This window comes from Sinocyclocheilus rhinocerous, unplaced genomic scaffold (genome assembly GCF_001515625.1).
Source record: "Sinocyclocheilus rhinocerous isolate Xijiao unplaced genomic scaffold, SAMN03320098_v1.1 scaffold402, whole genome shotgun sequence".
Lineage (NCBI taxonomy): Eukaryota > Metazoa > Chordata > Actinopteri > Cypriniformes > Cyprinidae > Sinocyclocheilus > Sinocyclocheilus rhinocerous.
Window position 1 is genome coordinate 439,147 of NW_015626336.1, and position 25,560 is coordinate 464,706.

Consider the following 25,560-nt stretch of genomic DNA (forward strand, 5'->3'; position numbering starts at 1 on the left):
CACACACACACACACACACACACACTCTCTCTCTCTCTCTCTCTGATATAAACATTTTTATTCTTTGTCCTTCATCAGATAAGGACATTAACAATAAAAAAAGAAAGATCATTAAAGATATAAAAAATGAACCAGGCGGGCTTGTTATCAACATGACAGATTAATCGAGCAGTAAATCCGATTTTTCAGCTCTTGTTTTATCGGCTGACTGTGAATCGCAGAGGTCAGCGGCCTATAGAAAGGGTCAAGGTCATTATGATGATTTATAAAAGACAAACTATGCAGAAGGTCCAGGGCGGAGTAATTATGTGCGCTAGTTTTTCTTTATTCAGAAATGCGAGGTTATGCGCTTCCCTCACGATGCCACATTAGTCAGTGAAGTCAGAGAGGCTCTGAATGGGTCAATTTATTCTTATTACGTGCTGTTTGTTCTAGAGCTGCTCGAGCACATTTGGTATTCATATTCAAAGAGCTTGAAGAGACTCGCAAGAGCAGATTCAGACGCGTGCCTCATTTCACACAGAAACAAAAGATGAAAAGGACTGCTCTAGGAACCATTCATTGGAAAGCAAACAAATGAAAGTCTTTCGGTTAACATTGCATCCAAATGATGTGATTATTACAAACCTGTCAAGAACATGGACCACATTTCAAGCAATCAGTGTCATTTTAGTATTATATTACTATAATTACTATTACTATTATAGTATTTATTATTATTTTGAATAAGCTTTTGTTTTTAAAGTTTAGTAAATATTCTTGTCATTTTTAATACGTTCTGCTTTTTTAAATATATCTTGAAGTTTTATTTTAGTTTTAATAACTTTAGCACCTCAACTTGCTTTATTTCAGTTAATGGGCAATGCAATATTTCTATTTTTTTTTACTTTTTTAATTACAAAAATATTTTTTATTGTTTTTGTTGTAGTTAAAGCACTGCATGGAAAAAAATGATATTTGTTGACACTTTCTTAAAGAAAAAGAAGCCTTTTCATGAAAAAATGAAGGACTTATGTTTTTTCCCCAGAAAAAAATTACTGCATTACTGTAATGAAAATAATGGGAATATCATAAATCAAAAGCAAAACACACAATAGCATCTTAGTTTTGGAGAAAAAATTAAAAATAAAATTAATTTAAAATTAATTTAACATTTCTTTTCATGCAGCTGCAAAAGCAAACATTTTGTCATTGGTTTCTATTTATTTCTGGTTGTGATTTGGTGCTTGATGCAGTAAGTTTACTTTCAGTGACTTGACTTGAAGTGCAGAGTAAGTCTTTATTTGCGTATGGATTTGTGTGGACAGATACTCACCGTCTCTGAGAGAATGACCGCCTCGCTGGGCTGCAGCGGGATCTCAGCCGTCTTCAGCTCCTTATCAAACAGCTCCTGGTGTTTGCTGTTCCTTTTCTCTTTCCTTTTCTCCTTCCTGTCTTTCTCAGGTTCGTCTCGATCCAGTTTATCCTGAGACTTACAGTGCAGCTTCTTTGGTAAGAGAGGCTCCAAGGCAAATCTATTAGATGAGAGAGAAGAGGAATCAAATGAGGAGAGGAGGACGGAGATAATCGAGCGGCGGCTGTGTTTTATTGGATAAGACTTCTGGGCTGTTTAATATCACAGAGAAGCCTCTTATGAAGTCTTGAGAAAATATTAGCACTCATTTGACATTTTGCTCCAACTGTAAACTCAAAAGCACGTTTCTGGTGTTCAGTCTCAAGTGTCATGGCAACCAACCGTATTAGCTCATTGAATATGACACATATTTTTATAACATGTTATCTCAGAGATCAGGGCTCAGACCTGGAACTTTTTTTCTTTTTCTGCCATCTTGGTCAGCTGAGCTTCTCATAATCATACTTGAGCTACGTTTTTACAGGCCTCACAAAAAAAAAAAAAAAAAATTTAAGGGGAAAATAAAAATAAATATGATTAAAATAATAATCCTTGAATTTTTAAGAAAGAAATTAAAGTTAAGAAAAAACTTTACATATTAAATATATAAGTGAAAATAAAAATAAATATGATTAAAATAATAATCCTTGAATTTTTAAGAAAGAAATTAAAGTTAAGAAAAAACTTTACATATTAAATATATAAAAGTTTTTCATTTGCAATAGGATTATAAAATGACAAAATTAAAAAAATAGATATATAAAGCTTAAATTCTTTGCATTTTTAATATAATGTCTGAAATATAGTTTATATATTTTTAATTTAACATTTATATTTTCTGTTTTCATTAAACATTTTCTGAAGAAAAAGGTTTTTAATTTGAAAATAGTCATATTAAAATAAGGACATAAAAACATACATTAAAAAAATGTCATTATTAAAATGCAAAACAGGGTCAGAAATATATTTCAATATGTTTTTCGTAAAACATTTAGATATTTTCCCCACTAAACGTGTTTAAAAGTTCTTAATTTGTAATAATAGCTGGAATATAATATATAACAATATCCAGCTGTAATATAACCCTATGAGAGCTATAAACTAAGCTGTTAAAAAATAACAAAGTTTATGATTTAACCCAGTCTAACTGATGCATCAAAATACATAAATCAATTTCATATTTTTGAGAAAACATTATGCCAGCAAGCTAATGATACCCAAATAACTTTTAAATCAACAAAATCTGCAATAACGGTCTTTAATAAATCATAGGAAACCAAATGTTCAAGAGTGCAAAGCACAAAAGCACATGATTGATGAACGTAAGATGCAGCGGCACTGACTCGAAACGCTCTCACGCCGGCTCTATCCTTATCTGCCGTTTCATAAAGTAAATGAAAACCACAGTAAGCGTATTTGTTAGCACAAGCGTACGTGAACCCAGACAGAAAAACTGTGTCATCACTATTGGATTTCAGGTCCAAAGCTCAGAACAAACTAGTTTCTTAAAAATGCAGCGATGCCGGAGAGAAATCGTACATCATCCATGCAAACGGCTCCTGTAAAAGCGAGAATCTCTGCATTAAAGTGCGTTTCATATCTGCTGACCTGGCCGATAATGAGACTCGCAGGCGGTTTTGTACAGCGGGAAGCAGCTAAAAAGCCCAGCAGAATCTCTGGCTCTCATAATCAGAATGTGGAGCTCAAGCGAATCAAAGCACTTTAATGAGATGGATTAACTAATCAAATGAAAGCTCTTGTGAAGCACTGCCCTTCACAATTAAACAGCAGCGGAGGGCATTGCTCTCTTCAAACATGCACTAATTAATCCTTAAGACTGGCACCTGTGTGTCCGCCGCGCTACACTGCCACCAACCTGACAGGGTAAAGACACCACAGGCATTTTACACATATAAACACATCTGATTCTGTCTTAAAGTGAAATAAGATGATGTTCTTGGAGAAACAGCAGGTGATTCGGTGCATTACAGCTGTAAGCGTGAATGAGAACAGACCGCCTGCTAAGAGAAATGACAAAGGACCGAAATGAAAAAAGTCACTCTAACCGAGGAAGTGTTCTGTGCTAGTCCTCCTATAACGGCTATAAGAAGAAAATAAATCACTGTCAAGAATCCAGCCTGTTCAATATAGAGGTCTGGATCAGTGCTCCACTAATGGCTGATGCTGATATCTGGAGAGAGATTTATCATTATTTAAATAATTAAACATTTTACTTGTTTGTTAAACGGTTTTGACCCAGATTAGAAACTCCTAAAGGGTGTTTTACGTATGTCTACTATAGGTTTGTAGTGTTATTTTAGTATCATTTATATTCTATCATAGTTTTTGTTTATATTTTGAATTGAATTTTTTTAAATGTTTTCGGTTTTTAATTTTAGTTAAAGTTTTAGTAAATATTCTATCATAGTTTTTGTTCATATTTGGAATTTCTTCATGTTCCTGGTTTTTATTTTAATTTTATTTAAAGTTTTTGCTATTTTGTTATTTTTGTAAATATATCTATATAGTTCTTAAGTTTTTTGTTTAGTTTTTTTTATTACTTTAACTTTTTAACTATTTAAATGTTTTATTATTTAACTTTCAGTGAATATTTATTTTATTTCAAGTAATGAAACAATTATATAAAAATATATATAAATATATATTTACTTATTTATTAAATAAAAATGTCATAAATAATAATACCTAAATAATAATACTGCTACTGTCTAAAGGTTTAGGGACCAGTAAGATTTTTAATGTTTTTAAAAGACATCTCTTCTGCTCACGAAGGCTGTATTTATTTGATAAAAAATAAAGTAAAAACAGTAATACTGTGAAATATTATTACAAATTAAAATAATTATTTGAATACATTTTAGAATGTAATTTATTTCTGTGATCAAAGCTGAATTTTCAGCATCATTACTCTAGTCTCCAGTGTCACATGATCTTCAGAAATCATTCTAATATGCTGATTTGCTGCTCAAGAAACATTTCTGATTATCAGTGTTGAAAACAGTTGTGCTGCTTCATATTTTTCTAGAAAGTGACCTTTTTCAGGAATGTTTGATTGTTTGATGATTTGATGTTTGAGCATTTATTTGCAATAGAAATCTTTTGTAATATTATAAATGTCTTTACTCTCAGTTTTGATCAATTTAATGAATTCGAAAATCTGTGTAAACAGTAGAAAGAAAGAATAAAAGAAAGCAATAAAGGTGAAATATCTGCAGATATATTGCTCTAGCAGTAGTCTGGATGGTGTGTGTGTTTACCCGTCTGATCCCGGTCTGGAGGGAGAGTTGTCTGATGATATGGAGGTCACAGACGCGACAGACAGCGGCCTCTGAGACGACGGCATGGTGAAGGAGCGAACCATTGAACGCGGCCGACTGCCCCGCCGCTCGTCCGACACGAGAGGCTGAAACAACATCATGAGTCAGTTCTTTAAAAAACTCAAAATCAGTTCTTTAAAAAACTTTCTTGCACCAAAATAGTCATGATTAATTTTTATGACCATTTTTCCTCTCTCCCTGACACTAAATGTCATCCATTGTGATTGGCTAACCAAGCTACGAGAATACTTTTTGTGCGCAAAGAAAACAAAAATAACGGTTTTATTCAACAATTCGTCTCCTCCACATCACCCTGGCAACGTATGCAACGCATGTACACGGATACGTTGTTTACGTTCAGATCAAAGCGTAAACAACGTATCTGCGTATATACGTTGCCAGGGTGATGCGGAGGAGACGAATTGTTGAATAAAGTCATTATTTGTTTTCTTTGCACACAAAAAATATTCTCGTAGCTTCGTAAAATTACGGTTGAAACACTGATGTCACATGGATTATTTTAACGATGTCCTTGCTATGTTTCTGAGCCTTGATGACCACACACCGCCTCGACAGACAGAAATATAAACAGGCCAAGTGTGAGTATGTTTTTGCTGATTCTCATTGCTTTAATACAGTCTTTGCCTCTTTCTGTCTGAATCTCGTATATATGTGATTATGAACCGCTCATACCTTCCTTATCTTCCTCCTGTCCTGCGCTGTCCTTGAAACAGATATATGTAGCACAGATCACGTTCTCAGTCTTTCACACACTGTATTGAAAGCTTCGCTGCTAATTCTAGCACCTTGGCAGAGCGCGGCGATCAATAACTGCCAGCTACAGCAACTATCTCTCTCTCTCTCTCATGCGTTCGCTCTCTTTCTCTCCCTGTCTGCCGTACTCTTTTGTCCCCGTCTCTCATTCCCTCCTAAGGACTCCCAGCATTCTTCTGTCAGGGATCTCAGCATGTCTGTTCGGACCGGAGAAGAGGCGCGATTCTTTACAGTGTGTTTGGGAATGTCTTTGTCACACATTCACTCAGTGCGTCTCCAAATACAGCTGTGGAAACTTTTGCTCTACTTTTCTACTTACATTTATGCAAGTTAAGGTTTTCCACACCAAATACAATAAAAATGAAGGAAAAAAAGTAAAAGAAGCGTGTATGTGTGTGTGTGTGTATATAACATAACATGAAATGCCGCGAAAAAATATTATCTGCATTTTTATGTCTAGTATATCAAACCTGATTTCCAAAAAGCAAAGACATATTATCATTAAAAAACAAATTTAATATATCAATTATTATTCAACAGTAGCATTAATACAATTACAAATCTTATTTATTTCTGCTACACACATGATTTTCTATACCAGCAGGATGTGAATATGGATAATATTTTGTAAAAGGAAGAAGGTGAGATGTCTTAAACTGTATATGGGTCATAGGGATGCACCGATACCACTTTTTCCAGTACTCGCCCGATACCGATACTTTTATTTTTGGTACTTGCTGATACCGAGTACCGATACCAATATTTTTATTGCATTTGTAAATTTTTTAAATATTGGGTACAGAAACCAAAAGAGTATGTATAATGTTAGTTGGTTAACTTCATTTATCAAATAGATACAGTCAAACCTAAATTTATTCAGACACCTTCAACATTTCTCACATTATCACAGTTTACTCGCTATAGTTTAGAAAATGGTAATAAAATATAACAAGAACTCAGAGTTAAACGGTGTCAGAACAAATTCATCTTGATAATGCTAGAAAATTCTGATAGAAAGGTATGTAATAGATTTTTAACATTATATTCATTGCATACATATACTTCGTAGTAGACATCCTTAACTCCTTTCTGCTGTCTGTTGTTCTGTTTTCGGTGTTTCTTTTTTTGAATATGGCGCTTATCACATGCTGTGTGGTATCGGCGTTTGGTATCGGGGCATTTTTACGAGTACGAGTACAGGAGCTCAGTATCGGGCGGTGCATCCCTAGTCATTATACAACTGCAAAAGCATTTTAATCTAAAGGTTTTAGAAAATGAGACTCATCAATCATATATTAAAACTATGCTGTATTAAGTAACTTATCTTCTTTTTCATTTCATACAAGGTATAATATAATAATAATAGGGTGTTTTTTAAAGTAAATTAAATGTATCATTGACTGACATCTTTTGTCAGTGAAGTTAGACCTAATTAAAAGGTAATGAGTCTCAATAACAGCATTGATGAATTACATGATTAAGTTGGTGGCAGGTGTTACAAAAAATTATCAGGCTTATATGGAAGACAATCTTGATGATAAAGCTATCATAATTTGATTAACAACATAATAGCACTGATTAAAAAAAGAATTTAAATTAAACATATAAATATATAAAATATATGTGTGTGCAGACAGACATTTTCTTAGGAAAATAACCATTTGAAAGATTTCTATGGAAGCCTGTTTCCACCATGTAATAAAAAAAAGGTAATTGCGACTTTCTAGCAATATGGACTTGATCAAAGTCTGAACTGTTAGATACAATTTTTTTCTCACAATTCTGACTTTTTCCCCTCAGAATTCCACATTTATTGCTCGCAATTTTTTGTTTCCCCCACACAAAAAAAAAGGTAATTGTGACTTTTTATTTAGCAATTCTGGGTTTTTCATACATTTCTGAGTATATATCTCACAGTTTGGACTTTCTGATTTAGAAATTGCAAGAATTGTGAGGTATAAACTCAGAATTGCAAGAAAATTGTAAAAATAAATAAAGAAAAGAAAAAAAAAAGATTTTTATTCCAACCATAGATTTCCTACAGTATGTATTTTCCAAAATTGTGTCATTTTTTCATGTGAATTAATGATTATAGAATTAATTTTGAACACAAAGTTGTTAAATTCTGTTTTACAACAAAATTGCTTAAAAAAGTACTTATTTTTACATGCATATTTTAATGTGTTGGGGACGAACAGAAAGTATTTAGCCTGATAATACTATGAGTTACTGTTAGGATTTTGATAGATACCTTGGAAAATTAGCCAGACTTACAGCTGTATTAAAGCAGTAACAGCATTTAAAACTGCAATTGTACAATGCCTCATAATCATCTATCAGCTGCCATGACTTCATTCAGTACAAAATTTCTATAGTGCTTTTCACAATACATATTCTAAAGCAGCTTATCTTTATAAAGCAGCATATTAAAATAATAATGCCCAGTGAGCAAATCAAAATAGCGTCCCAAGATAGTGAGGAAGAAACCAAGACCCAGACAAATGCAGACAAACATGCAACACATAAATCAGTCTGTTTGTATTGTGAGGTAAGAGTCCATCCTGAGGTCATGTGATGCATGCAAGCGAGCTGTGATGAAGAACATCCATGAATGCGTGAAGGCTGATGGTTACGGCGGAGTGAATGATGAAGGCGTGATGCAGCATGATTTGGAAAGTGACTGTCTGTTGGGACTCACTAGTGTTCTGACGCCGTACTGCTTCTCCACCTTCTCTTTCAGCTGTTTGAAACACGCCTCCAAACGCTCGTGAAACGGACGAAGAGCCTCCGTCACCTTCTCGCCGTGGATGCGAACTCCTTCAGCCAGGTTCGGGATCTGAATGAGATGCACACACAAACAAAAGCAAAGCAATTAAACCACAATCTTAAATAAAACTTAAAGTGCCCCTATTATGGATTTTTGAAAATTAGCTTTCATGCAGTGTGTAATAGATCTAAGTGAATGAAAACATCCTGCCAAGTTTTAAATCTAAAAGTGCACCCTGTATAAAGTTATTGTCTCTCAAAAGAAAGAGTCGACTCTGAATCATTGAAACGAGTCGTTTTTAAAACAAATCCCAAGTCGTTTCATGTTGACGTCAACATGAAACATCAGCATATTGCCCGCCCACTTGTTGGACTTTTCCCGTTGGTCTGAATTAAAATGCAAATTCATTCTTTGTCACTAGGTGCCGCTTTTGGAGCGGTAAAATAGCTGTTTCCCCAGTAACGCTGTACACAAAGCAGCACTGCGCTCACAAACGCTGCTTTATCAGGCATTACAGGCGAGATGAAATGAAAATGAGACCAATCGGACCAATCACCGCAGGTTAGCGTCACGCAAAGGAAGGGTTTGGAAAAATGAATCGTTAAACGAATCGTTTGGGAGTAGTTGAGCAAATAAGGTAAAAATAAATGCATATTATAAGACAATGAAAGTGTTTTTTGACATTGCATGCATGTCAACCTGTTGTTGGGGACTCCCAAAACCAAAATATGAACCTTTCATAACCCATAATAGGGGCACTTTAAGAAAAAAAATGACTAAGCATTCACACCGACAGGAATCGTTATAAAAGACACACTCAACAAATGGCATCAAACAAATGTTTATCTAAACCCAATACCATAAATGCTATTTAAAATAAATAACTTTAAAATTCAAATCAAATTTTCACAATTTCAAATGTATTTTTCTCCATTTTCTATTGCTGTATTAACAAATATACACATTTTTGTTACAAAACAATATAGAAAAATAAACACTTGCAGTCAATTATGCATTTATTCAATGAGTACATTTATAAATTTTGTCATAGACTGAGTCTATACGGTAAAATAAAATAACATAACGGAAACATCACTAACAATCATAAACTAACATTAACATTAAATTAACCTAGATAAATAAATAGTGTAAATAGCTGTTGTTCTTTATTAGTTTATGATAATCCAATGTTAACTAATTAAACAAAATACAAACAAAATCACTGAGCATTTACCCCAAAAATCAACCTACATGAATATGTGAGGGAAAAAATAAAGCAGTTTTGTCTCTTTAACACGCAAATACAAGAATTTGTTAACCCAATACCAAAAATATACTTTTATTTAATATACTTATTACTTTATGTAATAACTTTTGACTTTATTTTAAAATGTTTTTTTTCTCTCTAACCTCTATTGCTGTTTTGACAAAGACAATTTTTGGGTTACAAAGCAATATATAAAAGCACATTTCTATAGTATATATTGTCTTTATACTCGCTACATAAATGTATTTTTACATTTTGTCATATAGTTTAAGTCTATGCAGTAAAACAAAATATACAAATAAATATAAAAGGATTCAAATTCATATAAATAAAAATAAATGGAAAAATGACATGCAAAATGACATCATAAAGAACATCTGTATATTAATAAATTACATTACCATAGCATTAACCAAGATAAATAAATATTGTAAATGAAATCAAATCAAATCACTAAGCATTCACCCCAAATGTCAACCTCACTAATCAACTAGATTTGTACTGTCTGGCCCACGCTGTCAGAGTGAGACGTAACCTGCAGCTCTTCTGGACTGATTTACTCAAGCCTCTCGGTTGCCCGTGAATCAGGTGCAGTGATTCACCTCGGCCTGAAATATCACTCTGAGGTTCAATTTTCTCTCTTCTACATAAAACCTCTGGCCTGACAGACACATAAAACATGCAAACAGCCACTAAAGCACCAGCGCTGGCTTTATTTGCAAGCTACAGTGAAAGACGGATCATATTACACAGGATTTAAAACAAACCTTTGTGCACAAGCATTCATCGCACAAAGCACTGCAATCTCTCTCAAATATGACTCCTGCTAAAGTCTCCTGCTAATCTGAATGTACAGAACAAAGCATAATACATCAGAAGGATACAGTAGTGCTGAACACACACACACACACACAGAATCTGAACTGCTCAGCTAATTGCAAAGAGAGGTGCTGCTGTCTCCAGACATTATGAGAGTAAATCAGAGTGCTATAAAGATGAGGTATTTCTGAACCAAATAAACTCCAACAAGCTTCACGTTCAACTGATGCAATGCAGCGCAATGCGATGCGATGGAGAGGAGCACTTTCTCATGTTCACGTCAAAATGGTCATCAGCCATGAAAGTAAAGACATCAAGCTTCTTTTCAGAATTTTTAAACAACCTCTCAAAAGAAAAGAAAACAAAGATCATACTTTTGTTTTATCTCTGAAAGAACAGAAGCACTTTGTAACAATTTTCTCCCTCAGTGTTTTTGTCTTGTTTTCCAGTACAAATATGTCCATGACACATAGACTTGAGATGAGCAAAATGACGTAAGTCTAGATTTCTGTAAAATTGATCAAGTGAAAATCAAATCAATGTGCCAATGAAGTAAGAAAAAAAAAACTTAATTTAAATGGAAAACTTTTTTTTTTCTGACCCAAACGGCATATTTGTTTGCATCTCAAGTAAATATATCTATTTAAATATTTGTTTAAATGTGTTCAAATATCTTAATGTTAAATTTTTTGTTTAAATATCTGAAATATAGTAATTTTTAAATATAAAATTTATATTTAAGTATCTGTAAAGTTAAAATTTTAAAGTACTTACAGTAATTTGAAATGCATGAATATTTGTTTAAATATTTTTAATTTTTAAATGTTTGTTTTAAAATTTTAAATGTGTTAATATTTTTAATGTTTAATAATGTCTGTGCTTGCTCTACACATGTGAAGAGTTTAATTAACATGATCACGTTCACAAACAAATGTACATAAGGATAATTTATGCTAAATAATTCTATAGCTCCCTGATTAAATACACAATATACTGTAGCACGATTTTTCCAACTCGAGCACTGAATTCTACATAATACAGAAGCGATGCGGAGTTTGTTCAGATCCTCCTGCAGTTCAACAGTCGTGAGAGGATTCCCGCTTTAATAAGGGTTGTTAGCACCGCGGGGAATTTCTGAAGGAGACAGAGATACAGACAGATAGAACAGCGCTGCTCGTGTCTCCAGGGAAACCCAGACCTTTAAAACATGATCAGAGTGAGGGAATTCTGGGTAGGCAGGAGAGCGGCAAAACCGCTATAAAAGCAGGATGCCAAATCACACAAACACAACTACACATACACCTCATCAGCGAACTCTGGCTGAAAATATAACTGATGAGCACATATGGACACGGAATGAAGAATTCAGCACTCAAACGCAGAGAACATCAATGCTTTCCTTCAGTTATAAATGGTAGAACAAGTGGTACAAACACCCAAGGTCATGAGTATGATGAAGTTTCTAGTAATCCTGCTGAGGTTATCCAGGTGAGCTTGATTAGGATTGGAGCTCAACTCAACAACACACTGGTCCTCCGGAAGTGGGTTTGGACAGAAAACACATAAACGTACATAAATGTTATTCTAAACCTGAGAGTCTTCTCTGCTAATGAATTGCTAAGTGTATACTCCATCCAAAAATGAACTTTTTCTCATCATTTACTCACCCTTGTGTGACTTCAAAATGGTATGACTTTCTTTATTCTTTACACTCCAAGTATAAATAAGATATTTTGAGAAATGTCTATGTATTGTGTACACACTATGGAAGTCAATGGGCTCCAATGTTGTTTGCAGTGTTATTGAGAAACTATTATACTTTTTATTATTTGAATAATAATAATATTATATACTATTATTTTTTATTTATTTTATACATTTTTATATTTTTTTTATATACTCGCTACATAAATGTATTTTTAAATTTTGTCATATAGTTTAAGTCTATGCAGTAAAACAAAATATACAAATAAATATAAAAGGATTAAAATTCATATAAATAAAAATAAATGGAAAAATGACATGCAAAATGACATCATAAAGAACAACTGTATATTAATAAATTACATTACCATTGCATTAACCAAGATAAATAAATATTGTAAATGAAATGAAATCAAATCACTAAGCATTCACCCCAAATGTCAACCTCACTAATCAACTTATTTTTTTTATTTTATTTTTGAATCAGTTATCTTTATATTTTATGTTTTTATTTAAATTTTAGTTACATGTTTAGTAATTTAGTTGTTTCTGTCATTTTCCATTTATTTTAATTTCTGATTTTAGTTTTAGTTATTTTAGTGCATCAAGTTAAACTAAATTAAAATGAAAAATGTAGCTGAAATAAATAATATACATTTTGTATTTTAGTTCAAGTAACAAAAACATATTTTAGTTCAAGTAAAAAAAAAAAAAAAATTTAAGTTTTAGTTAACTATAAGAACCCTGGTTGTTTGGTTCCCAACATGCTTTAGAAAATTTTCTATGTTCTGCTGAATAAAAAAATAAATAAAACATTTTTAATATAAACAAATATAGCAAAATAAAAGGCTGTAGTCTATTATGTCTTTATTCTCTTTAAAATAAAATAAAATAAATAAATAAAATAAAAACTAGTCATTAATCACGAAGAAATTGTCCGCAACTCTAATTATGGTCATCGTGTACCATTCTACAAAGGCAAAAATATATTTACAAATATGCAAAAGTTAAAAATTAAAACTGGAGCACTTGTGCACTTATGAGTGAAGTGACATCTGAGATCGTCTGAGTTCATCTACAAGTCTAAATTCTTGTGATCTGCCCTAAAACTAATCAAGTATCACATAGAGGCTCTGAAAGTGAGTGTGCCGTGACGTTTCTGCATCATTTATGACAATGCAAGTTGGCAGAGAGACATGCAAGATTTGATTTTTCACATGCATCATCACACAGTCCATCAACACAGCGCTGGATGAATTGCTTCTCGTTAACACACAATAAAGTCACCAGATCCTCATGCCACGTTACCAGCTGAAGCTCCTGCTCTTGCCTGAGTGAAGTGCCTTTCTCAGTGCGAAAGATGCAGGCTAACATGAATGAAGCGGAGCAAAAAAAAGCACCTGACTTCTGTGAATAACAGCTGAAAGAGCAGCACATTCACACAGATCAGCCGAGTCCCATATAAAAGAGACCCAGCCGCGCTCTGACAAACAGAGAAAGCAAACCTAATCAAAAGCTGAAATCTGCAGGGGGATTGTCCTGCCTTTCCACCGCTGTTTACGCCGTTCTGACAGAGCATCGACAGCAGCCTCTTCTACCTTCAGGACGGGGCGTATTGATCTCCATATCTCACCGAAAAAGTGGCTTTGGGTTCCTTTTGTGCTGTCAAACGCAAACTCTGCACAGTTAAAGTGTTCGTCTGTGATTGCATAAACATTACATCATTAATGTTCATCATCTGCTCGTAGAAATGAGCTGAACACTGTCAAATCTATAACAATTGAACTTAAAATGTAAATAATGTGGTGAGACGGCAACAACGCATGTCTGAGAAAACGGTCTATATAAAAAAAAAGACTGAACTGCGTTTCATGCCGTCTCCACAATTGATTTGTGCGACTCAGCTTGTCGTCGTCTTTGCCGAGGAACACGTCTTTAAAACACATCTGAGGTAAGACAAAGCATGAGACGTATTTCATTCTGTGACAGGATGACAGCTGCTGTAACTCATCTCATGCAAATGTCCTGACCTGACATGAATACGTGAGGAAAAATAAAAAGCTCCAGTCAAAAACAAGATGATTGATACATTCAACAAATGGCATCAAACAGCCTTCATCATGTCAGAAATACATTTGGGTTGTTTTACAAAACGGTCTCGCTTTAGTGTGTAATTAATGACTTTTACTGTGTCATCGCAAGCATTTTTCTAAAAAATGCTTTTTGTTTTTAAACGTATTTTTCTCCAACTTTGTTGCTGCGTGTATTATTTTAGTATCACTGAAATAGTACTGCAGTTTACTAAAGTTTATTAATTGACATTCATATTTTCAATCAGTTTTAATTTTTATATTTTCTATTCTCATTATAATTTGAGTTACAATCTTAGGAATTCTGCTGTGCATGTTTACTTATTTTATTTCAAGAAACAAAAATGTTTTTTATTTGGTTTGTAATTTTGGCAACCACTGTATTTATTGTCTTTGAATATATTTATAAATAAGTATATACACACTAAGTAATAAAATAAAATAAAAAATAAAGGAAAAATTGCGTCCCAAGGTTAAGCATCAATAATGCATTATGAACAAACATGAATTAACAGTGAATAATTATGTATTTATAAGTTATCATTAACATTGAATTCGCCTAGATACATAAATACTGTAAACAGCTGTTGTTTATTTGTAGTTTTTGATCGCTAATGCATTAATTGTTAACAAACTGCACCAAATATATTACCTAATGTTTATTCATTTAGCTTGACATGACAAACACAATATGCTTGGTCTTGTACAATATTTAAAATCTTCCAGGTTGATCTTTTTGATATAATGTGAAAGGCACCAGTTTTAATGACCCATTTGTAATTTGTATATGACAACTAATCAAAAGCATCAACATTTGTTGCCATCTCTTTTAAGATGAGACAACCATGAATCTCCACACATTCCTGACATACGGGAAGCTACAGATCATGTTGATCCAGCACACACACATACACATCAGCAGATGTGTTGAATCTACAGGAGCTTTTCTGTAGTGGAGAGAGTTTGCCAGGCTTGTTTTACATCCCTTGTACAAACTATATAGAGTTCCATCAAAACCTCACATCTGTTCTGCTCACGGAAAAGCTCATCAGCGGCCGTCTTTCTTTTCATCTGCCTGAAAACACATCGACACACCAGTCTCTCTCTGTCGTTACATTTCTGTCCACGTCCCTGAAGAGAACGAGTCCTTCAATAACCATTACGCAACAGAAGCGTTTATGTGCTGAGAGTAACTATATACGACGTGCGGCCGGATCAGACAAACAGGCAGAACGCTCGGACAGCTGCTCAGACTGATGACTATTCATCTCACACACACGACAGAGAACAAGTCAAAGTCAAACAGGAGACGCATAAAACTGCTTTTGTAAAATCTGTTCCAACATGTTTTAACCAATGAATTTCCATAACTGCCTAATGATTACTAGAAAAGTTAATAGCCATTATAGACTTTTCCAGCCCTTTGGAACACGCGCAAAAGGCCAAAACATGATACAATTCATATGATTTACTTGCTCCGCCCCTAGGGTCTTCTGATTGGTCCACTGTTTTGGAACTGACAACGATGAGCGCCGTTGTGTGTAAAAGTTGAAATTTTTACTTACGACGTCTTAAAAACGTGCCGCTCGTGGAAGATGCTGCAAAAGACGCGAGTGCAACGGTCATTCGCGTTTGTCTAGTGCATTTACACGAAAAAACTACGGAAAAGTAGCGTGTTCTGTGTCCCTTTACACTTGTAGTTCGGGCCAAAACTGACCCACCTACAAAAACATTGCTTTATTATATTTCAAAATATTGGATTCATTTTTTTTTAACAACTTGACTTCTTTCAATTAGCACAGGTTTTGTATTTCTTTTGAAAACAGCTGATTGTAGGCCTCACTGATTTCAGTTAATTGCCAAAATTATCCACAAATAATGCTATTTTCACTCAAAAAGTGAGGTGCATAAGCTCAGATCAATGAGGCCTACAACCAATCACTTTCAGAAACAAATACAAAACCTTTACTAACCGAAAGAAAACAAGTTGACAACAAATGGACTAAGATTATGTGATAATACAGTACATTGAGAGATTTACAAGCAATTTTTGACCTGGAATGCCTAGTTAAATAAAGGATTTACAGCAAAAAACATCAATAAAGAGCCATCAGCGAGCGACGTGTTATTGTGCTGTATGACACAGCAGATGTTCTTTTCGGAGAGATAAAAGCTTATTTGTCATTGGCATGGGATACATTTCCCACTAAACAGCAATAAATGAAGCTTCATCAGTGCTAAGATCATCTTTAGTAGATCTCTATCTCACACACATACACAATCTCACAGGCAAGACAGCAGGAGGATTTGATGTGTTGCTCTGCCCTGTAACCATCATCAGAGTTTTGACTGAGTACAGAGCGATAAAAGCCTTTCGATTTGATGATAAAGTCAGTTTGCAGCACCAAACACGTGCTGCTTCAACCAACATGTGGATGTAAGTCAGTGAATTCCCGGCAGACCTTCCTTTAAATAAAACCTCACGCTGGATATTTACAGTGGGTACGGAAAGTATTCAGACCCCCTTAAATTGCTTATGAAAACTTATGAGAGAAGTTATGCACAGAGTTTTATTTCTGAATCAATTCTTTGAGAAAGGACAGCTTAAATCGATTTACAAAAATACATTATATTTACGAAAGATGCTTAACTTTAAATCAAACATGACTTTAAAACATTGAAACTCAATGCTCTCATATTTATGGGAAGTGACGAGGAAGCTGTTGGAAAACTTAATCGTCAAATAATAATAATAATAAAAAAAAACAAAAAAAATATAGCTTAATTTAATATCACCTGCAAAATCATGGCAAACACCTCATGAATATTCAATATATAACCCAGTACTGCTGTTAAGACATGCACTGATTATATCATTACCTGCCAGGCAATCAGATCCTTTAGTTTTTCAATCTTCTCCTGGTCATTTGCATGTTCCTGGATGTATTTCTCAGTGAAAAACGCCTATAGATGACAAAACAACAACTGTAAGTTATAAACACCTGTCTGTAAGATTTAAAAGAAAAGAAATAATAATACTTTTATTCAGCAAGGATGCATTAAATTGATCAAAAGTGACAGTAAAAACATTTATAATGTTAAAAAAGGTTTCTATTTTGTTCTGCGTTGTTCTTTTGAACTTTGTTTAAATTATGTTGACGTCTTCATCGGTTATAATGGACGAAATGTCATTTAAAGAATCCTGAAAGAAATGTTTCCACTAAAATATGAAGCAGCACAACTATTTCCAACATTGATGATGATAATACATGTTTTTGAGCAGCAAATCAGCATATTAGAATGATTTATGAAGAATCATGTGACACTGAAGACTGGAGTAATGATGCTGAAAATTCAGCTTTGCATCACAGGAATAAATTACATTTTAAAATATATTCACATAGAAAACAGCTATTTTGAGTTGCAAAAATATTTCACAATTTTGCTGTATTTTTTATCGCATAAATGCAGCCTTGATGAGATGACTTTCATTACATAAAATGGTTAAAATAGTTTATACATTTAACTTCTCTTGGTTCACTGCGTTTAATCTTTGTGCCGTGACACAATTTGGCAATAATTACCAGAATAATCTCATACCTTCTCATAATTAGTAAAGCCGCCCATGACAGCTGGGTCCACGATGCCATTGAGGAACATAGAGAGGGGGTTGATGGGAAGGCTGGAGTCGTTTAAATGGCGCTGGACCATGTTGCTGATTTTCTCATTGGTCAGTTGCATTGTCTCCATAGCGTTTTCCAGCGGACTGATTTCCTCCTGCAGAAAGAAGCAAAAACATATTTATAGGCCAAAATATAATTTATGAATAAAATAAACAAGCAGGAAATATTTACGCGGCAAAGGATGACTCTTACTTTAACCAGCTGTCTAACACGTTACTGTTACGCAACAACCAAAGTTGCAATCCAACAAACAAATTCCACTAACGAGCAGCGAAGCAACAAGAGCAGGTTTTCAACTGTTTACAGATTAACTAATGAATGGGTTAACATGTTCTCTCCGAATATCTGGGTCCCGTAATGCATCTGTGACAGGATCTGAAATCAATGTGAGAGACAGACGCTTCTATCTTGGGAAACTCGTGCCAGGGAGGCTAATGAGAACGATAACACACGTGAAGCGTCAGAGAAAACAATCGTGGTGAGACGGTGAGAAGGAGAGCTCAAAAGAGATGGTGCAAATTAGAACGGATAAACACCAGGGCATGCAGTCTGGGTATCACATGATGCTAGAGCCGCTGCACAGTCAAATAAGCGTGCCAGCACACGTAACCACCATTCCCTCAGCGCAGGACAGATTCAGGACGACATGATCAGAATAGCATGATGGAAAGAGAGAGTTAGACAGGCCAGGTCTGCTATAATGGAGTGTAGTGAGAGCGAGACAGGTCTAAATGTATTGCTTTGTTTTAAATATTAAGCATTAAAATATACAACTACATATTACTAGGGATGCACACGAACACCACTGATGCTTGTAAACAATGCTCGGCCATAGTTACGTGTGATGTGACTTTTAGCTGAATCAGAAATTCAGTAACAACTCTACATTTTTAATTGTATAATTACGTATTTCATGTGAGCACCACAGTAAGCTGTGTTCACTCTAGAGGGAGCAAAAACAAGACAGCATGCCAATCAACCGCAACAGATCACTCTATCTTGAGACAAGCTCTTTAAAAATATCTGTACCAAGTACAAAATGCATTAAAAATGCAACTTTGAGTGCTGAACTCCTGTAGCGTCAAAAATAGCGCACGCTTAATATTCATGCAGTCCAAAAAAAATGGCTTTTGAAGTATTTTTCATTGAAATTATCAGCAAGTCTTACCAAGAACCGCAATACAATCAGATAACACCAAAGCTTGTCATTTTCTTTTTAAGAAAAAAACATAAGTTGTTCTTAAGAACATATTTGAGAACTTTTGAAGAACTGCACTTAGGAACTTTGTTGTGAGCTTCTTAAAACTTCTTTCTTAAGAAAAATTTAGTGAATATGCTGAGAATTAGAATATGGTGTTGTATTGTATGTACTATCATTGTAATGTACTGCCATATAATTTTCATTAAACATTCAACAATACAATACAATCTAATAAAAACAAACATTTTATAAAATCCAACTTGGATGAAAAAAGACAAGCTTTTTTGTACAAACAATTCTGTGAAAGATTCTTGAAATGTACTTGTAAGTTTTTTGGGGTCCATCTTACAAATTCGTCCTTAAATGTGGTTGTCTCATACATTAAAAATATAATCATATATATATTTTATTAATGGACAAGTTGGTGCTACAATGCTGAGATTTTGGAGCTTTTTCACCCTTCAATAAATGCCCATGGGTCATTAGAATATGGTGAGAGTGAGACAGGTTAAATATACAGGTGCATCTCAATAAATTAGAATGTCGTGGAAAAGTTCAACTCGTGTATGCAGATGAGGGTGAGACGGGTCAAATCAACTGTATCCGAGTTCATTCGAGGTTGCTGATTTTCTTTCAAAGCATCAAGAATCTGTGATATAATGAACCACTGCGGATGCTAAAGCTGTCGTACTCACCGCTGAGACGGACACCACTTCAAACCAGCGCAGGATGCCCGGCAGCTTATAGGCGGTGACGTAAGTCGTCCTTTCAATCCACATGTTCTTTTGGAAGAATGGGAAAAATTGAGCAAAACATTAAGTGAACAGTTAGCAGAATGAAAGTTTTTAGCAAAGGGCCACATTTCAGGTAAAGAGTGGCCGCAGTTTATTCCTGTGTGCTTTTTTTCTTCAATTTAAGCCTCCATTTACTGGATTTTAATGGATGTTTACCAATAGCAGATGTAAGTGGAGGCCGTGGAGGTGGGACAGACTTTATATTTTTAGTATAACGGTGCAGTGTTCTCAGGTTTGACATCTCGTTGTAATAACTCGACGTGAAGCCATCTTAAAAGGTTTTTAGACAAACGGCCATTAGAAAAACATTTCGGAGTTCTTCTAAATGAGGAACTGCAGAGCACTTTACACAAGCGCTGAGTGAAATAACAAAAGGAGAAATGCTTTAGTCATTGAAAAGCAAAAGAAAACTCACAGCGAACTCATTGTCCGGATCTTTCTCTCCTTTCCGGACCGGCCGTGAATACTGGAATTTCTGGACTTCATTCACGGTGTAAAAGCTGAAAAATAAAATGCGAATGATTCATTCTCAGAGCGTTTAGTGGTTTTGAGAGGGTTGCATTGGGTCAAGAGGAAGGAGATGCATGAGCATGCTTCTAAAAGCAGCCTGGATGATGATTAAAAACACTGAAACACAGCGGAAAAGAAACAACAATCCCGCTTCATCAAGGACGTTCTTGAGGTGTGCTCTTGAATGAATCTTTAACCTGAGTTTACTACCATGACTCGTCAGCATCTTGATCATTCACAGTTTACTGATATTTTGGGCTAATTTGATTAAAAAAAATGCAGATTTTACCTGTGACAATGCAAAGTCTTCGTATTTTGTTTGTGCCTCTAAGTTTATTCTTTGTAAAGCGTCTGAGAGCTAAATGCAGATTTTGGGGCATTTAAAAACTGACTGAGGCCCGACTACACAGCTTTTTAGTGCCGCCTGTGAAAGAGCGTATCATTGATTGGACAAACTTACTGAACAAATACGCCTGTCACTGAAGGAGAGTCTGAACAAGACGCTGTCACAGTTTACTGATATTTTGGGCTAATTTGATTTTAAAAAATGCAGATTTTACCTGTGACAATGCAAAGTCTTCGTATTTTGTTTGTGCCTGTAAGTTTATTCTTTGTAAAGCGTCTGAGAGCTAAATGCAGATTTTGGGGCATTTAAAAACTGACTGAGGCCCGACTACACAGCTTTTTAGTGCCGCCTGTGAAAGAGCGTATCATTGATTGGACAAACTTACTGAACAAATACGCCTGTCACTGAAGGAGAGTCTGAACAAGACGCTGAGTGAGAGATGAACGAGTGTGAATGACTGATGGCTATGCACAGTTAACATGACACCAGTTGTGAGTAGCCTGTTGGAAATGCAGAGCTTTTGTGCACATTGAACAAAACGGATAAGTAATTTTCCCAGCAGTGGAAGTGAAACCTCAATTTATTTTTGCCAATTGCTGTTGTCTAAAAAAAGAAGCTCAGCATTTGACAAAATGAAGGAAAATAGATATGCTTTATTGTCATTTCTGGAGAAAATGCTTACATGCTTTTGAGACTGAGTAGATCTGCGGACATTTGAAATATAATAAAAGATAATAAGACTAATTTCAGTGGTGCTTCTGTTGAGAAAATGATTCAGTGGAGCAGCTTACACACTATTTCAGATTTCTGAAAGCACAACTGCATGACAACAATAATTAAACTCACGAACTGTTCAACAGCTACAGAAAGAGTCACTGTATGAATCAATGAATGGATATTTAAAGGGATAGTTGACTCAATAATGAAAATTCAAGCATTTTATTCACTCTCATGTTGTTCTTTCTTCTGTAGAACATAAAAGGAGATATTTTAGTGTTTTCAACCATACAATGGGAGCCAAAACTGGTTGTTTACCAACTTTCATAATATCTTCTGTGTTCCACAGAAGCAAGCTTTTGGGTGAACTATCCCTTTAACAGTCCTTCTGGAATTTATGGTGTCATGCATTTTAGATAAACCCGCTCTTATATGTGACCTTGAACCACAAAACCAGTCATGATTTTTTTTTTAAATTGAAATTTATGCATCATCTGAAAGCTGAATAAATAAGCTCTCCATTGATGTATGGTTTGTTAAGATAGGACAATATTTGAAAATCTGGAATCTGAGGGTGCAAAAAAAATCTAAATATTGAGAAAATCGCCTTTAAAGTTATCTAAATGAAGTTCTTAACAATATTACTAATCAGAAATTAAGTTTTGATATATTTACGGTAGGAAATTTACAAAATATATTCATGGAACATGATCTTTACTTAATATCCTAATGATTTTTGGCATAAAAGAAAAATCGCTACAAATATCCCTGTGCAACATATGACTGGTTTTGTGGTCCAGGGTCACATATGGAACGTAAACTCTACTTGGTCGCTTTACATATCAGTCAGTTGGTCTCTTTCTTGTCAGTTCTTGGTCAGAACAAGCAGCAAACCCATTCAGACTAGAGCGAAGATGAGTACAGGCGTCATATTTCTCTATGCCATTACACTTGAATGAGAAAATAACGGTTTTGCTATTAAAAGCAAAAGAAAGAGAGGGAATAAGGTGAACATTTACACCATTTGATCTTCCCAGTTCACAAATCCACTAAAATCCAATTCTGAATACTCCAGTTGCAGTCAGGTTTGTGCAACTCACCTAAATTAGCATGATGGCGCTAACATGCCTAGAGTTGTGCCTCTGGACTGGGCTCTGAACAGATTCAAATCGGATTGAAAAAGACACAGATAACCAATTACAATATTTACAAATGTATTAGCTGCAGGGGAGAGAGATCCAGCCCGGGGCATGAGAGGAGAGATGCAAAAATAAACCTCAACTGTGACATGGGAGATCAGGCCAACGTTCAATCACTGAAGTTATCCACCCCTTAAGCTCCTCTATACGTTCACGCTCCAGCAAGCTCACAAAAATCACATCCTGTCAGGTGACCTTTGACTCTGACGCTTATTTACTCAGAATTGTGCGTAAATAGTGAGTTTTAATTGCTTTTCATGCTCACTGGCGGCTCTGATTGGCTGCGGTAAGCCGCCTCTGATGCTTTATCAAGATCGGTGATAACGGTGCTGTTTACCCCGTGGCACTGAATTTAGCCTGAAACAGAATTATGCTTCCGCTGCAGGTGTGTGTGCGAGTGATTTATTAAAGCACAGAGGAGTGTAGTAAGGTCAAACACTCATTGCTCACTGCACATTTCCATTTGAATCAGCTGGGTGAGTCGCTCTGAAACACAAACCCCAGAGATCTGCCCGCCGGTTTACTGACCCATCACTCTCTCACACACACACACGCACACAGAGACACAGACAGACAGACAGACAGACAGATAGACAGATAGATAGATAGTCTCTCACCTGACGATCTGCTCTGATACGGGTTTGTTCTGGAACTTTGGTGGCAGTTCTAGGATGGGCTTCACTGTGAAACACTGAATGTCTATTTGGACCGAACTAAGAAACAATAAAAGGGACAATTTGGAGAACTGAAGACAAACAAAAGTGATTTTTTGTTGTTGTTGTTGTTATTGGCATGTGCTGTGAGTGACATTGGAGGATACACTGTCCAGAGGAGCTCCTGATGTCCTCGCTGGGAGGGGTCGTGGTCTTCATCTTCTCAGCGTTGGGGAACTGAGTGAGCAGTCTGGCCTCAAAGTCCTCCCACCGCTCATACTCCTTCCCCCGACAGATGAACATCTTATTCTGAAAAACACCCGCAACAGACATTCTCATCTCCAGATCAAACTTTCCTTTTCTGATTTATTTTGACAACTTTTCTGTGCTCACCGCCCTAATCTATGAATAATATTTGCATGGTATGAATTTCAAAGCATCACATTTTCTAAAAAAAGCACAATTTAATTAACACATCAGATTGAATAAACACACGGAAATATAACAAAAAGCAATAATCAAATACACAAAGGCCAGAGATGAGTACTAACACATCCAGATATGATTTAAAACAGCAGCATCTACATGGAAAAACAAGACAAAAATAAAAACGTTTAAATAAGTTTTCTGGAGCATCTATCAGTGAAGCATATCTAACAAGAGCTTAACAATAAAGAAAAATGTGCCTATTATTATAATGTATTAAACAGCCAACAGAACTATTATCAGAACTGGTGGTTCTCATGGGCACAGACCATGCAATGCCAAATAATAAAATGCAACTAACCATGTAATCATGCATAGATCAGATAAATAGACTTTTGAATTTCTAAAAGAGTGGACAAAATGCTTCACATAACATTTGTTGTCAATGTCAAAGGCTGTGCGTCCAATCAAACTCTTCAGTGTTTTATTCTGTATCTTAATAAGAAATCTTAACAATTAAACAGAAACAAATTTGTGATATTGATGAAAGCCTGTTTTTAAAAAAACGTACTTGTTGTAAATTCACATGTTTTTTCTTGCAATTCTGAGAAAACATATTAGGATTGCAATATATAAATCTCGTAATTCTGGGTTTATATCTTGCAATTCAAACTTTTTTTCTTTAATTTGCAAGATATAAATGCAAAACTGCGATTCTGAGAAGAAAAGTCCAAATTGTGAGATATAAACTCGTAATTGCAAAAAAAAGTAAGAATTGTGAGATTAAAAAAATTGCAGTTAAGTTTTTTATTTTTATATTGTGGTGGAAACAAACAAAACGTAACTGCAAGACGTTAACTCAGAAGTCAGAGTTGCAAGACAGAAACTTGAAATTTTTTTCTTAGAATTGCAAGTTTATATCTATATAATGCAAATATTAATACAGTAGTAAATATAAATGTTTTTATTAAAACAGTAAAATCATGCAAAAAAACTGAAATATGTAATTACAATAATGCATACTTAATTGCAGCTGAGAACCACAAATTCATCATCTATGAATTCAAGGATTTTATGAAAACAGTAAAATGACACAGAAAACAGAAGCTCATCACTCAGAGAAGCTCATTCTGTATTTCTTAGAGTTTGAACGTTGAATCTCAAAATATCCACGGCGGCTGTAATTCCGAGGCGTTTGGCAGTCTGAAAACACTCAATTATTGCACATTCCCATAAAGACACCGTCAATCATCTGCGACCACCTACAACACCGTCAATATGTTTCCATTCACAGCGTCTGTGCGAACAACTACACTCAGACCGCTGTGTGCACACAAACACCCACACACACGCTGAGAAATATGACAGCAACGGAACGGGATACTAAATTGCCAATATGCATGGAATTGAAGTGTTTATTGTTGAAAAATGCATGATCACATTTAATATTTCGCAATAGGACAAAGCAGCGTGACAGTATTCGATATGAAAACGGAGATATACACACACAGACTAGGGTTAAGCCATTTGATGAATATCAAATTTTCATGTTGTGATTAATTGCTAATGCTTTTATCACGGTATTCGGTATTATCACGATATTGAAATTTAGTTTTAAAAAGTGCTGTCATAATACAGTATAACAGGTTTAATAAAATTTTTCTTATAACAAAAACAACTGAACATTTAAATGCAATAAAGCAATACAGAAAAATGTATAAAGTTAAAAGTTTTACACAGATTAAAGTGCAAAAGAACTATAAAGACCAATAGGTATAACTTTACAATAAGACCTCATTAGTTAAAGGTACAATAGGAGATCTTGGAAAATGCTAACTTTAGCCTGATAGCACTGAAAGCGAACGTCCCACCCTTCCTG

The 25,560-nt window shown here is 34.8% G+C and overlaps 1 protein-coding gene across 1 annotated transcript in view; it reads right to left on the reverse strand.

Moving 5' to 3' along the window:
* Nucleotides 1-25,560, reverse strand: part of LOC107711371 (dedicator of cytokinesis protein 1-like) — a 275,068-nt gene that overhangs the window by 8,113 nt on the left and 241,395 nt on the right. The window contains exons 41-49 of the mRNA XM_016516364.1: nucleotides 23,423-23,564; nucleotides 23,220-23,301; nucleotides 20,246-20,330; nucleotides 19,732-19,818; nucleotides 17,753-17,929; nucleotides 17,033-17,116; nucleotides 8,204-8,341; nucleotides 4,672-4,817; nucleotides 1,316-1,514 (exon numbers count right to left, since the gene is read on the reverse strand). Coding sequence (XP_016371850.1) covers nucleotides 1,316-1,514; nucleotides 4,672-4,817; nucleotides 8,204-8,341; nucleotides 17,033-17,116; nucleotides 17,753-17,929; nucleotides 19,732-19,818; nucleotides 20,246-20,330; nucleotides 23,220-23,301; nucleotides 23,423-23,564 — 1,140 coding nt within the window. The remainder of the gene's footprint in view (nucleotides 1-1,315; nucleotides 1,515-4,671; nucleotides 4,818-8,203; nucleotides 8,342-17,032; nucleotides 17,117-17,752; nucleotides 17,930-19,731; nucleotides 19,819-20,245; nucleotides 20,331-23,219; nucleotides 23,302-23,422; nucleotides 23,565-25,560) is intronic.